At 51.8% G+C, this 15,209-nt stretch overlaps 1 protein-coding gene across 6 annotated transcripts in view; it reads right to left on the bottom strand.

Annotated features, from left to right (window-relative positions):
- Positions 1–15,209, bottom strand: part of PUM1 (pumilio RNA binding family member 1) — an 86,186-nt gene that overhangs the window by 7,651 nt on the left and 63,326 nt on the right. For 3 of the 6 annotated variants that reach the window (XM_063419152.1, XM_063419153.1, XM_063419154.1), the window contains exons 14-20: positions 14,502–14,738; positions 7,282–7,549; positions 6,216–6,345; positions 5,205–5,339; positions 3,728–3,865; positions 1,936–2,061; positions 835–956 (exon numbers count right to left, since the gene is read on the bottom strand). In XM_063419152.1, coding sequence (XP_063275222.1) covers positions 835–956; positions 1,936–2,061; positions 3,728–3,865; positions 5,205–5,339; positions 6,216–6,345; positions 7,282–7,549; positions 14,502–14,738 — 1,156 coding nt within the window. The remainder of the gene's footprint in view (positions 1–834; positions 957–1,935; positions 2,062–3,727; positions 3,866–5,204; positions 5,340–6,215; positions 6,346–7,281; positions 7,550–14,501; positions 14,739–15,209) is intronic. The other 3 variants (XM_063419155.1, XM_063419156.1, XM_063419157.1) reach the window with 1 other exon arrangement.

The raw sequence follows: 15,209 nt of genomic DNA, 5'->3' as shown, positions 1-15,209 counted from the left end.
TCTGGAGAGCCAGAAGTAGGGTACATGAAAGGGGACTGAGAGCTGTGCTGGGCTCATCCCACAGCCCTGCCTGACTCACAGCATCACCCAGTGGGTTTGGTCCGCTCGGGGGACCCTCCACTAATTAATGCTCCAGCTGGAAAGAAGGTTGGAAAAAAAGAGCCAGGCAGAGCAGGGAGGAGGAACCTGAAATAACAACGTGAATACCACGCTCTCCTAGTTCTCATTACTGTTCCACTTCCCTCATGTCCATGGGTGTTCTCATCAGAGGAAAGGGGAATTTGAGCCTCCAGCAGGGATTCACACAGGTGGGAAGCACTGCTCTGTCCTCACACCCACAAATCCCTGCATTCTGCTTCACCCACGTGTGCCTCAGCAGCACCAGGGACTGCTGCAGCTCCCCTTGGAGGGTTCCTCAGGTGTGACTCGAAAGGGACACAGCAAAAAGCTGGGAATGACGCTGTGAGTGGAAATTCCTCTGGGAAAAGCAGGATGGATTTGTTGCTGCACTGATTTCCCAAATCCCCCCGTGGCTGGACACAGCACTGTGAATGTTCTTATTATCCAAGGGGTAGTGACAACTTAAACCCCAGGAAAATAAACCAGATAAACCAAAACACATGAGGATTCCTGGTTAAACTCAGGAGCTTGGATCAGAGCTCTTCCACATCTCCATCCTCCTCCATGACAGACTGGCTGACACACCCCAGCTAATAACTACTCTAAATAACATTTTTTAATGAAGTAAAAGTAATTTTCACCACCCCTACACCTTCTGCAGCTCTTCCATGTGTCCATGCTCCCAGAGGGAGAATTTAAGGAAGGAATTCCTACCTGGCAAATTTATGTTGACTCAATACGAGCACGTTGCCTCTGATCTCTGCCACGATCTTGCTCTTGTCCTCGGGCCGGCCGTGCTCCAGGACGTGCTGGATAACGTAATTCCCATACTGATCCTGGTGGGGAGGCAGCAGCAGGGGGGCACAAAAGGTGGATAAGTGGACTAGAAGCATTCCCAGCAAACTGATTCCCAAAGTGCATTCAGAGTTAAAAGTTTAACTGAAGATTAATTCTAATATTTACTGTACAAATCAGCTCAATACTTTCTATTTCTGCAAAAATGTGCATTCTAGGGTGGTAGCAGGTGGTTAAATGATGCATTTTTGTAGAAATTATATTATTTATAGAACTCAAAATTATGTCCTTGCACAGGAAATGTCAATATTCTGCTTATTCCCATTTTCCCCCCCTCTCTCCAGGTTCAAACCTACCAACTCCCATGTCCTGGAGGGGTGTACCATGGCTCTGGCTACAGGACACTGTTCTGAATTTGGGAATTTTCAGACCACAGGATATTTATGTTCCAGTTCAGGGTACCAGAGGCATGGCCTGATGCCCACACCCAACCTCCTCCCACCTCCCAGCGCTGAGCACACAGGACTTGGGAACTGGACCTGATCAGATTTCACCCCAGTCTGTGCCTTGGGGCCTGAGTGGGAATTTGGGAACTGGACCAGGAGTGGGTTTGCTGTTTTATCCACAGGCCCCCAGAGCAGGATCTGTGTAGAACCCTGGCACACCAGCTTCTCCCAAGGACTGCAGGGAGGAGGGAAGGCAGCCAGGAGGGGGGTGAGCATAGAACCAACTCTTTTTAAGAATTCCAGTGACTTGACACCTCCTTTTCCTTGGAGTACCCAGCTCCTGGCATCCCTCCTGCTCTTCCCTGCACTGGGGAGAAGCACCAAGACATGGGGCCTCCTCAGAAAGGGAGGTGACAACACCCCTGGCACCCCCTGGACTTGTACCCATGGCCAAAGCAGGCGGTGCTGCTGAAATTCCTGCCTGCTGTGCCCATTCCCATCCCTTTTCCAGGTGGGAACGCTCCCACAGGGCTCAGCAGTGACCTGGGGACACTCCAGCCCCGTGCACACCGACCTGCACCAGCTGCTCCGTGTGCTGGTGCAGCTCCTCCAGGATGGGCAGGGTCTGCTCGGGCAGGCAGTGCTCCAGGATCCTCTGGATCACCCGGCAGCCGTACGGGTGCGTGGACAGAGCAAACACCTGGGGACAAAGGACAGGCAGATTCCCATTAGTCCTTGGGAATCCCAGAAACCTGCCAGGATTCGTGCAGGGAATGCCAGCTCCAGGCAGCACCTGCTGGAAACACTCACCGGGATCCCATCCCTACCTGGGAGGGAGGCCTCAGCTTCCTCATCTATGAAAAATAAATTATAAAACCTCTTGATTCATAAAAAATCCCCAAGCATTGCTGGAAGCTTGGTTATTCTTCCCAAATAATTCCAGCACATTGCTTTCCAGCATGGATTTTGAGCTATTTAAGAAATGCTATGAGCCAGAAAAGTTAAAAATGCCTAGCAAAGGATTTTTGTCAACTGTTTGGATTTGTTTAAAAGCCTTAACAGTGCTTAGGAGAAGTGACAACAAAGAATCTTTCTCATTTCTAATGGATTAGCAGATCTGTGGGTGAGAACATGACACATTTTGTTATTGCTGCTCCGTTTTCTGTCTGAAGCACAAAGTCATGTTTGCTGGCTTTGATTTAACAACAGCAGCAAATGCAAGCACTGAAGTTTAAATCAACAGTCACACATTTTTAATAACTGGTGAGTAAACCCTTCAGGGAAATGGCTTGGAGTGCAATTAACTGCAGAAAAATCATCTGGAGGTGCTGAGTTTAATCTGCCATGTGAAGGTTTAGATAAAATTGGGACAACTGGTCAAGGAAATGTCAGTGCCATCAGCTAAGCTCCCAAACTCCCAGTGGAAAATCCAAGCCTAAACTCTAACCAGGAGCAAATTTCCAGCCAGAACCCTGCTTGTTTTGACTCAACCAACCCAATCCCCACTTTCCCAGGACTCCCAACTCCTCGGTCCTGTTGTAAGAGCCCCTGGCTGTTCTCACATCCCGGGATAAGTCCTCAAGACTTCCAAGTGCCCCTCACAAAGCCAATTACACTGAGGTTGGGAACACCCAAAAAGCAGCGGGGCTGAGGCAGGCAGAGTAAAGCCAGACACAACTGATACCCGTGACATCAATTCAGGAGATGACACCAATAAAAATGCAAAAAACTAAGAGAGCCAAGGACAATTGCCCTTTTCTAGATGCAACTCCCACTTTTTCCCTGCTCTGAGGCCCTTGGGGATCAGCATTCAGCATTCCCCTAAGGCACCTGCACAGACAGGGATCATAATGAAACTCTGCTTTCCTGCGCATCCCCATTTTCCTCTCTGCTCCCCTCAAATAGAAACAAATCTAAAATGCACAAAGTTCACCCAAAATTCTTTGGGTTATCAGGGTCACCAGTCACTAGAAAGGGATCAGCTCTGGGCTCAGAACTTGCAGGGATTTTACACAAGTGAGGAGATTAATTAAGGAATGAATGAAGTTTAGACATGACTAAGGTACCTCAGCAGCACAAAACTGCTCACCACCTTCACTGGGAAGATGGGTTAGGGAGAGCCTTGTTTTCCCTCATCACTCAAAAATACTCAATATTCCAGGAGAACAGACCCGTTGAAGGAGCTTTTACTCGGACAGATCTGCCCAGAAATTGTAACAGGGACGTGACCAAGGAGTTCTGAACTCTCACGTGGCTGCATCAGCCTTGCAAGCGATGGTTGCTAAAATCACGAATTCCCAAGAGTTGAAGTCCCAGCCACTGTGAGGCTGTTGCAAGCAGGGAGCAGGAGCTGGGCAGGGCCTCACCTGTCCCTTGAAGGCGTCGATGATGAACTGCAGGGACTGAGGCTGCACACACTCGATGCACTTCTGCACCACGTGGTTCCCGTTCTGGTCCTTGACGCACTTGAGCACGTGCCCGTCCAGCTCGCGAACCATCTCGTTCTACGGAGCACAGAGCACAAACAGAAAGCACCACCAGCATCCCTGGCTCACAGCTGGCACAGCTGGCACAGCTGGCCTGGGCAGGAATGGCACAGGAGTGAGGGGTGCTCCGAGGGCCAGGAGATGAGGCTTTGCTGGGGACAGAAACCAGCAGGGAAAATCCTGCTCTGACATCCCGTTAGCAGCCTGGCCTGGTGGGAGGGTCCCTGGAACAGCAGCTCTGAGCTCCACTCCAACCCAAACCACCCTGGGATTCTAGGAAGATGAAGCTCTCCTTCTTGGTGAGCATCCTCTTCCAAGAATCCAAATTAAAGGAATCCTAACTGAGTCACAGCTTTTCCGTGCATTCCCCATCTTCCTCTCTGCTCCCCTCAAAGAGAAGCAAATCTAAAACGCACAAAGTTCACAAATTCTTTGGGTATCAGGGTCACCTGTCACTAAAACAGGGTCAGCTCTGGACCCAGAACCTGCTGGGATTTTACACTAGTGATAATTAAGGAATTAATGAAGTTTAGACATGACTGATGTACACCACGTGCAGGGTGGAAGTCTCACTGACAAGCAGAAATGACACACTGGGGCATTTTAATGCTCTGACAAGAGCTGGGTGAGCTTAGTTTTATACCTCAATCAAACCCAGGAATTTGGGGAGCACTGAGTACTCAAAAATGGCACTCTGGAGAAGACAGTAAATCCTTGGAGCAGCAGTGCTGGAGCCCAGGCAGTGCCCTGCTGACACACTTGGCTCAGGCTCAGCCTGAAGGGAAGGACCACTCCTAAAGTCTCTTTCATATTTTTAATTTCATAACCCACATTGAGATTCCTGTTACAACCATTCCCAACCCTTCCCAAGCCAGCCTGCTCAGCGTATTTTTGCTCTCAATTCATTGTTCCTAAAACCCTTGAGGAAGTGCTTTATTAATGAGCTCTGAGTGGGGCTATCAGCCACATCTCTCCAAAGCCAGAACGAGGAGCTCCTCATCCATCTCCCTGCAGGAGCGCAGGATGTTGACCCACATAGCAATAACTCGGTGAATATTAAAGGCAAAACTCTTCCTTCAAGGGATTTAAAAATCTCTTTTAATTCACCCTCATTCTCAGTTTTCCCTACACTCATGATCTGCTTCCAGTGAATTAACAGAGAAGTGGCCCCATGGCCAGGGAAGGGGAACAAGGAGGTGACAATGACAACCAAGGACGGTGGCACAGATTTGTCATGCACAAGGAGCACCACAAACATGCCAGGAACCAAACCAAGGGAACACCAGGCACAAGAGGGACAGGAGGGGACAGCTCAGGAACGTCAAACATCAAGAAGAAAGTTAAAATTGAAACTTACAATTACCTGCTGGTCTGGGGGGATGAACTCCAGGGCCTTCTGGATCACCCTGCAGCCGTACATCTGCAGCGCCAGCGACAGCACGTGCCCACGGATGCGCTCTGCCAGCGCCAGCTTCTGCTCCAGGCTGCCAAACTGCGACAGGAGAAACACTCACTGCAAGGACAAAGCCCTGCCCTGCCACTGGCACTGCCCTCCCACCCAGGGACAGGAGCTGCCCACTGGGAAGGATGAAAGACCAACCCCAAGGGAAAGGGGTGAACTGGCACGGCCAGATGTGTTCTGTGTGTGCCTGGCACAGCCCAAAGGGGCTGGGGCCACCAGGGTGACACCTGCCAGGCCACCAGCCCTGGACAGGTCACAGCCCCAGGGCTGCCAGAGCTCCAGCAGTGCTGGGACAATACCTCAGGCATGCACAGGGTGGGGTTCTTGGGATGTCTGGGCAGGCCAGGGGTTGGATTTGATCCTAGTGGGCCCCTTCCAGCCCAGGAGATTCTGTGATTCTGATTCCCAGTTACTGGGCAGAAGCACCAGAACACCTGGTGAAGGACCAGACCAGCATCAAGAGGGAGGCGTGGAGGGACACAACACTCATCCAGCAGCTGCTGTAGCTGGAGAAGCTTCTCCCTTGTTCCTAACTCCAGGAGCACAGCTCAGCATCCTGGACAAGCTTTGCTGGATCTGTACCTCACAGAATGCCACAGCGCTTTGGGCTGCAAGGGACCTTAAGGCTCAGTTCACTCCAATCCCTTCCACTTTCCACTGGACATGTACATCTCCTGCACGCCTTGCTGTTTATCCTGATACATTTTGCTTCCAAGTGTTACTTTTTGGAATCTGAGTCCCACCCCCCAGTCACCCCATCAGGAAGGATCCAACAGCCTGTGGGGAGGATGGTGGCAGTGGTGACAGTTATCCATGATTTTAGCCTCGAGGCAGGGCTTCCCAGGCTCATCCAACTCCTCAGGCCAGCAGAACCCCGGGAAGGCTTGCAGGGGAGGGCAGACTCACCTCGAAGAACTTCTGGATGACGTAATTCCCAAACACATCCACCATGAGCTGATAGGCTGCCTGCAGGATCTCGTTGAACACCAGCTGACGCTCTGCTGGGGTGGCACGCTCCAGTTTCAGCTGAATAAACCTGAAACACAGACCTTGGAGTGATGCCACGGGCACATCTGTCCGTTCAACCCCTTCCCAAAGCCTCACCCGTGTATTCCAGGAACCACCGTGAAAAATCCTGTTATGCCGTGAAGATGAAGCACTTCCATTAACCTGAGTGTGCTATTACAGGGTAAATACTCAAATTTAAGACATTTCAGCCACAACCTCCAAAGCTCTTGCAAACACAGATGTTTTATCCATCCATCTGAAAGGTCAGGGTGGCCACAGCCATGAGGTCCACGGCCACATGTTGGAATCCTCATTCCAAGCAGAGCAGAGCTCAGTGGAATAACGCAGCAGATCTTCTGTCCAGCTGGCTTTTACAATGAGTGGAGCTGTGCCAGGGGATAAGTGAGCAAAGCACAACGCAGGGAAGCTCCTCCTGGACGAGGAATTCCTGCTGGCAGCACTTGTCCTCAACCTTGGACAACGCTCCTGGGCATGCACAGGGTGGAACTGTTGTGTCTGGGCAGGGCCAGGGATTGGACTGGACAATCCCTGGGGATTCTGAGTGTGGCACTGGCTTGGCTTTTCCCGCTTATCCCCTGGTCTGCCTCAGCTTTGGGAAGTGACACAAAACCCAACCGTGAAACTCAACTACGAAATGCAACCAACAAAACACAACCCAAAACACAACTCCAAAACACAACCCAAAACGCAACCCAAAACACAACCCCAAAACACAACTGCAAAACACAACCCAAAACGCAACCCAAAACACAACCCCAAAACACAACTGCAAAACACAACCAACAAAACACAACCCAAAACACAACCAACAAAACGCAACCCAAAACACAACCACAAAACACAACGAACAGAACACAACCCAACACACAACCAACAAAACACAACCCAACACCCAACCGCTGCTCCCCCTTCTGGAGCAGCCATGCCCGGGCTCCCCGCCCACCTGGAGCCGTGCTGATCCTGGGAGAACTCCATGATGTGCCCGGCGATCTCGCGCAGCTGCAGGTTGGGGTAGCGGTTGTTGCGGAAGTCCTCGAGCAGGCGGCTGCGGCCCGAGGGCATCACGTCGGACATGCCGTAGCGCAGGCGCGACGACGGGAACAGCGTGCTGCTGGGGCTGAACAGGCTGGAGGCGCTGCTGGCGCTGCGGTACTTGGCCTCCGCGCCCGGCGCCGCCGAGATGTAACGACCGCTGCCGTTCGTCAGCCCCCCTGGGAACAGGGAACAGGAAGGGATGGGGTGAGGGAACGGGGCATGGATGGGGTGAGGGAATGGGAATGGATGGGGTGAGGGAACGGGAATGGATGGGATGAGGGAACAGGAGTGGATGGGATGAGGGAACGGGAATGGATGGGATGGGGAATGGGAATGGATGGGATGGGGAATGGGAATGGATGGGATGAGGGAACAGGAGTGGATGGGATGAGGGAACGGGAATGGATGAGATGAGGGAACAGGAATGGATGGGATGAGGGAATGGGAATGGATGGGATGAGGGAATGGGAATGGATGGGATGAGGGAACAGGAATGGATGGGATGAGGGAATGGGAATGGATGGGATGAGGGAACAGGAATGGATGGGATGAGGGAATGGGAATGGATGGGATGAGAGAATGGGAATGGATGGGATGAGGGAACAGGAATGGATGGGATGAGGGAACAGGGCAGGGATAAGGGAACAGGAATGGATGGGATGAGGGAACAGGGCATGGATGGGGATGAGGGAACAGGAATGGATGGGATATGGGAACAGGGCCTCATGGGGACACAGGGATGTGACACTGGATCCCTGAGTTCTGTTCCATCACGAGGGAGGTCTGACATTCAGCTAAGCAGGATCTTGAGGTGAGATTTCTAAGAATTTCTAGGCAGGATTTCCTCACTGGGTGTTCAGACATTGGAACCAGGGAGGTTTAGAGTCCCCATCCCTGGAGATGTTCAAGGAATGAACATGTGGCACTCAGTGCTCTGGGAGAGACTGGTCACAGGTTGGACTTGAAGGCCTTGGAGGGCTGCTCCAACCTTGATGATCCTGTTTTATCATGTTCAGGACTTGAAACTGCCCAGGGAAGTTTGGAATCCACATCCCTGGAGGTGTCCAAGGAATTCCTGGACACGGCACTCAGCACTCTGGGCTGGTTGATCAGTCACACGTGGGACTCACTGACCCCAAAGTGATTCCATTTTGTGATTCCTGACTAAGCTGAGAGAGCTGCCCTCCAAGGAATTTAGATGGGGATGTGCCCAAGCATGTGTGGCACTGCTGGATTAGGTGGGAACAGCTACAGACTCCAGCAAAGGACTCTGGTGATTCCTTTTAAATCAGGATAGTCTGTGACTCTGACTCTGTTCAATGACATCAAACCTGTGACTGTGGCTTTCTGACAGTGAAACAACTTCTGTTCCTCCTTCTGTGTTCAAGCTGTCTAAACCAGACCAGTGGCAATCCCAACACTCCCAAATTTTCGCTTTTCTGCTGTTTCCACTGCCTTTGCCTCCAACCTCGGGTTTTTCCCACCTCTCCTGATGCCCTGGCAAGGACTGAGTTAAAAAGAAATGTGCTGGGGGTGGGGGATAGATGTAAAAGTATACAAAATGTGGCTATAAAAACACAAATCACTATTGAACACAGGTAATTAGCAACACATGAAAACAATAAAGATTTGAAACCCCTGTGCTTTCACTAATGGCTGAAATAGCTGCACCCACATTAACAGAGGTGCTGTGTTACCCAAAAACAGGAATATGGGGACAGCTGATGCTTCATCCCACACAGAGAAGCTCTGACAGGAACACACCCAAACCTTCCAATGCCGTTTCCCTGCCTGCAATTTTTCAGGACATGGCTCAGCACCGTGGCAGAGGATTTGATTTCTGCCTTTCCTGCAGGGTTCGGGATCCCTCTGCTGGTGCAGGAGGAGCCTGCATGGATTCTCCCAGGTGGAACCAAGTCCTCCCAGGGAACACATCCTGATCACACAGGGACCTGCAGGGCCAGGGTGAGGCAGGGGGAATCCCAGGGAAAGGAAGCTGCAGGAATCTGTGCCATGAAGGGGAGAGCTCCAAGGAAACCTTGGCAGGGCTGGCTGCAGAGCACAGCTCCTGGAGCTGGGCTGGAATTCAAGTATTCCATAAAACAGAGCTGAGGGAGCTGCACTCCTCAGCCATCGACACCTGGAGGAAGCTCATGTAGGAAACTGGATGAGAGCTCTGGATCTGATAACAGACTCATTGATTATTAATTATGACCTCCATGGCTCCCTTCCAGTTCAGGATATTTTGTGATTCCACATCTCTGAGCTGGGCAAATTTCTCTGGAGCTGGTGCCAAAACTCTCCTTTCCCAAGGAAGGGGAAGACCCTTTTCCCTCCTTTTTTTCCCAAGGAAAAGGAGAGCTGAGAGCTCCTTGTGCTGCCTTGGAGTGTCCACCACACCTCCTGCACCCTGACTCCCTCACTGAGCAACAGCTCCCAAAAGCCACCAGCTGATCTCCAGGATTGCCACAGGATGAGTAAAGAACTTTCCAGAGGAAGGAAAGCCAGGAGGGACAAGCTGAGCAATGGGGCACTGATGCTTCCCACACATCTGAAATTCTCAGAATTCCCACTTTTTGTTTCAATGCCTGAAGCAAAATTAAGAGTCCAGAGTGAAGTGGAGGACAGTTCCTGATGGGAAGGGAAGGGTCTGGCAGTCAGACTGTTATCTCTTAGTTAAGAGCACAATCAGTACAGAAAATCTGTCAGAGGTTTTCTGAGAAAACCTCAATCACTTGGAGACTCACGAGTGACTCCAATTTTCCCCCCATGTCTCTCTCTCCTGATGGGAATGCTGACTGCAGATCTCCCCAGGATGCTCAACATCATCCTGGGAACAGAGAGATCCTGTGGGGAAAAAATTTCCTAAATCAAAATTCTGAACCCACTGAAGGCCGGAAATCTTAGGGCGCCTCCAGCTCCTCTGTGCCAGGACTTGGTCACATGCCAGACTTCAGCTGGATTTTATCAGTAACTACAATGAAATAGCTCCTTCTTCCCGTGGAGCCAGGCTGGGAGAGCTGGGGGTGCTCCCCTGGAGAGGAGAAGGCTCCGGGGAGAGCTCAGAGCCCCTGGCAGGGCCTGAAGGGGCTCCAGGAGAGCTGCAGAGGGACTGGGGACAAGGGCTGCAGGGACAGGAGCCAGGGAATGGCTTCCACTGCCAGAGGGCAGGGCTGGCTGGGAGATTGGGCAGGAATTGTTCCCTGGCAGGGTGGGCAGGGGCTGGCTGGAATTGCCAGAGCAGCTGTGGCTGCCCCTGGATCCCTGGCAGTGCCCAAGGCCAGGCTGGACCCTGGGGCTGGAGCAGCCTGGGACAGGGGGAGGGGTCCCTGGGGTGGAACAGGATGAGTTTTGAGGTTCTTTCCATCCCAAACCATTCCCTGATTTCTCTGTAGTCCCACAAGCAGGTTTTGTAGGTGTAACTGGATCCCAGAGGACTGGATGTGTTTATCCAAAATAAAATCCTGTACCTTAAAAAATATAAAATTACTAATTTACAGATCTCTAATTTTGATCAACCCTGGGGAGCAGAGAGCCCCTGCTGCCTTTGGCACCCAAAGGTGGGATTTACTCACAGCCCGGCTCCACCCCAGCCAGGCACAGCTGCTCATCCCTTACACCTTGGAGCATCAGCACATTTTTAGCTCAGCCTTTGTCCTGCAGGAGCTCTTTCCACAGGAGCTGTGTGTGGTTATTTCAGGCACTCAGCACTGCCTCGACACTTCACAAGGTCACTTTACACCACCAGCAAAACCCCAGCCTGACAAATCCCCCTCATTTTTCAGCACTCTGAGCTCCCAGGGAGCCAGAGGCGGATCACTGCACACCCCAGCGAGCCAAGGAGAGATTGCTCACAGCCAGACGTGACAAAGGCACACCCACAGCTCCCCCTGCCTTAAGCTCAGATTTGCTGATTGCAACTCGCTTTAAAGGCAGCTCATGTCCCTGTGGAGCCCTGGAACCAGAGCTGGAAGTGCCTCCCTCGGGCTGTGCCCCCTCAGGAGCCCAGAGCAGGACGTGGCCTCAAACCCCAGGAATTCCCTCTGTGCAAACAGCACCAGGGCTGTTCCCACCTGGGCCCTCATCTTCGGATTGCTCAGGAACAGCCTTGTGCTCTTTATCACAAACTGCTCCTCAATGGGAAAGGAGAAAGCCTTGAATTCTTACATGGAAAAATGTCTGCTGTCATGGAATCAGGGAATGGTTTGGGTGGGAGGAGACCTTAAATCCCACCCCAGTGCCCTGGCAGGGACCCCTCCCCCTGTCCCAGGCTGCTCCAGCCCCAGGGTCCAGCCTGGCCTTGGGCACTGCCAGGGATCCAGGGGCAGCCACAGCTGCTCTGGCAATTCCAGCCCAGCCCCTGCCCACCCTGCCAGGGAACAATTCCTGCCCAATCTCCCAGCCAGCCCTGCCCTCTGGCACTGGAAGCCATTCCCTGGCTCCTGTCCCTGCAGCCCTTGTCCCCAGTCCCTCTGCAGCTCTCCTGGAGCCCCTTCAGGCCCTGCCAGGGGCTCTGAGCTCTCCCTGGAGCCTTCTCCTCTCCATTAGAAATGATTTTATAAGCAAAGGAAACCTCATCTCCCCTTCCCACTGCCTCCCACTACTGGTGAAACTTTAAAAAATCAAATGATTTCTCATGGATTTCAAGGTCAAATCCCCCAAAACCAGAGCTACTCTGGTAGCTACTCAGATCTGACCTAAATCATCACCCAGCATGGACTCAGCCACTGAGGGGACAATGCTACAAGGACAGGAATATTTTGGGAAGATTGGAAACCCCAAACTGATCCTCTGGAACACAGTCCATTTCTGGGTTTGCTAATTGCATTTTCTTTGCAGAGTTTGTTTCCAAACAGATCCACCTTCCTCTGATCCAGAGGAGTTCTTAAGATTCTTTGATTCCAAAGAATTTTTAAGGGTTTTTCTTTTGTTTGCTTTTCTTTTTTTTGCTGCAGGGGCAACCAATTTTTTCCTACTGCCAGCTTTGGCATCTGCTTCCTCCTCAGGTCTAATTTATTGTGGCCATTTAACTGTCAGCCAAGGCCTCCACAGCTGCATAAATAAAGTTAAAATCCTTCCTGTTCTATTAAAGTTCTGAACAAGGCACGATGGTAAATCTAAACCTGATCTCCAAAAAATCATATTTATGACTATTCCAGCTAACCTAGAGCCAGCACTGGATTTATCACACATGCATGGAATAAACATGATAAATACAGTGTCTGCTGAGGGGGGAAAAGTGCCCTGAGAAGCAGTTGTTTTGTTAAACTCAGCAGATTCATGACACAACCAAAACCAAGTGAATTTTTGGAGGAAATATTAAATTACCTGCTGCAGGTGCAACAAATAATCTCTTTGGTTTGTTTATGAGGGAATGAACACTTCAGGAGGTTCAGATGAGCATTGCTTTATTATTTAATATTTGCTTTATTTAGTTTTAAGATTTACTTTATTGAGGGCCAGGCAGAAGCTCTTTGAGAAGATTCAGCTGCAGAAAGTCATGGATCTTCCCAAAATTATTCCTCCTGTGCTTTTGATAAGGCCACACTGATGGGAAATCTTCCAAGGTAAACTCACCAAATCCCCAGCTCAAAGCTGAGCATCGCTCCAGGGAATCTTGGTTAAAAGGAGCAATTGTATTCCAAGCTCATTATTCCAAATTTAACGGGTATTTTATAACATCCCGTTTAAAACCATTTAAATTGAAGATCAACCCTCCTTATCTATTTTATTCCACAAACCACTGCTGCGGTTACCAAGACCTGTGCAAGAAAATCCTGGTTTTTGAACACTTGAGAATATTATCCCTAATTTTGAGCTGAGGAAATGAGGAGCAAAGATGGAAACCTGTGCCCATCGCAGGACACACACACACAGGAGGGCTGGAGTGGAATTCAAGATTGTTTTCCACCTAAAGGACTGTGTGACCCCACAGAGCTCCTGCCCCAGGGGAAGCTCCAGGGGTCCTACCCAAGCTGAATTCACAGAATTCAGAATCACCAGGTTGGAAGAGACCTCCAAGATCATCGAGTCCAACCCAGCCCTAACACCTCAACTAAACCATGGCACCAGTGCCACATCCAGTCTTTGTTTAAACACATCCAGGGATGGTGACTCCACCACCTCCCTGGGCAGACATTCCAGTGCTTTATCACTTTTTCTGTGAAAAACTTTTTCCTAATATCCAGCCTAAACTTCCCCTGGTGCAGTTTGAGGCTGTGTCCTCTCCTTCTGTCAGTGCTGCCTGGAGAAAGAGCCCAACCCCACCTGACACAGGCACCTCTCAGGGAGCTGTGAGAGTGATGAGGTCACCCCTGAGTCTCCTTTTCTCCAGGCTGAACACCCCCAGCTCCCTCAGCCCTTCCTCACAGGGTTTGTGTTCCAGCCCCTCTCCAGCCTCGCTGCCTCCTCTGGATGCACTCAAGGGTCTGAGAGTCCTTCCTGAACTGAGGGGACACAGCTGGACACAGCACTCGGAGGTGTGGCCTCACCAGTGCTGAGCACAGGGGAAGAATGACCTCCCTCTCCTGCTGGCCACACCATTCCTGATCCAGGCCAGGAGCCATTGGCCTTGTTGGCTACCTGGGCACACGGCTGGCTCGTGTCCAGCTGCTGTCGACCAGAACCCCCAGGGCCCAGGCTGGGGATGGAGGAGGATCAGAGTAGGGCCCTTACCCAGGTTGAGGCTGGAGGAGGATCAGAGCAGGGCCCTTACCCAGGATGGGGATGGAGGATCAGAGCAGGGCCCTTACCCAGGCTGGGGATGGAGGATCAGAGCAGGGCCCTTACCCAGGTTGAGGCTGGAGGAGGATCAGAGCAGGGCCCTTACCCAGGATGGGGATAGAGGATCAGAGCAGGGCCCTTACCCAGGATGGGGATAGAGGATCAGAGCAGGGCCCTTACCCAGGATGGGGATGGAGGATCAGAGCAGGGCCCTTACCCAGGATGGGGATGGAGGATCAGAGCAGGGCCCTTACCCAGATTGAAGCTGGAGGAGGATCAGAGCAGGGCCCTTACCCAGGATGGGGATAGAGGATCAGAGCAGGGCCCTTACCCAGGATGGGGATGGAGGATCAGAGCAGGGCCCTTACCCAGGATGGGGATGGAGGATCAGAGCAGGGCCCTTACCCAGGTTGAGGCTGGAGGAGGATCCGTGTGAAGACAAGGAGGGAGGAGGAGTCTGCGAGTGGCCGGGCCCCTGGCTGGGCAGGGGCATGCCCACGGGGCCGGGGGAGGAGGAGAAGCCCAGGCCGTTGTAGAAGCTGTGCCCGATGGGGGTCAGGCTGCTGGAGGTCCTCTTGTACAGGTCACTGCTGCCCGTCAGCGAGTCCCGGCGCGAGCCGCTGCCCGTGGTGGAGTTGGCCACTGGAAAAACGGGAAAACCCAGAGATGCCAACCAGCCCGAACACTGGGGAGGCACAGCTCCACTGCGCTGGGCTGGTGGCTGATAAAGTGATGAAATACAGTCTTTAAAACCAGTTACAGTCATTAAAACCACCTTGGTAATGATCAAACAGCTTAAAAGTTATCTGGAATCCTGCCTTTGCCTTCAGTGCTTTGGAGGTTTTACTGACAGAGCACATGGAGAAACAGCTCCAAAAATCCCAAAGCAGAAAGGACAAAGGATAAAAATCCCTCTAAAGGAAGGGACCACGTTGGCTTGGGACACACTGAGACCACTGGGGACACACTGAGCACCTGGGGGACACGCTGAGACCTTGGGGACACACTGAGCCCCTTGGGGACACACCGAGACCTTTGGGGACACGCTGAGACCTTTGGGGACACACTGAGCCCCTTGAGGACACACTGAGACCCTTGGGGACACACCGAGAC

Source organism: Prinia subflava, chromosome 24 (genome assembly GCF_021018805.1).
Source record: "Prinia subflava isolate CZ2003 ecotype Zambia chromosome 24, Cam_Psub_1.2, whole genome shotgun sequence".
NCBI classification, from domain to species: domain Eukaryota; kingdom Metazoa; phylum Chordata; class Aves; order Passeriformes; family Cisticolidae; genus Prinia; species Prinia subflava.
This window is presented reverse-complemented; position numbering and strand designations above follow the sequence as displayed.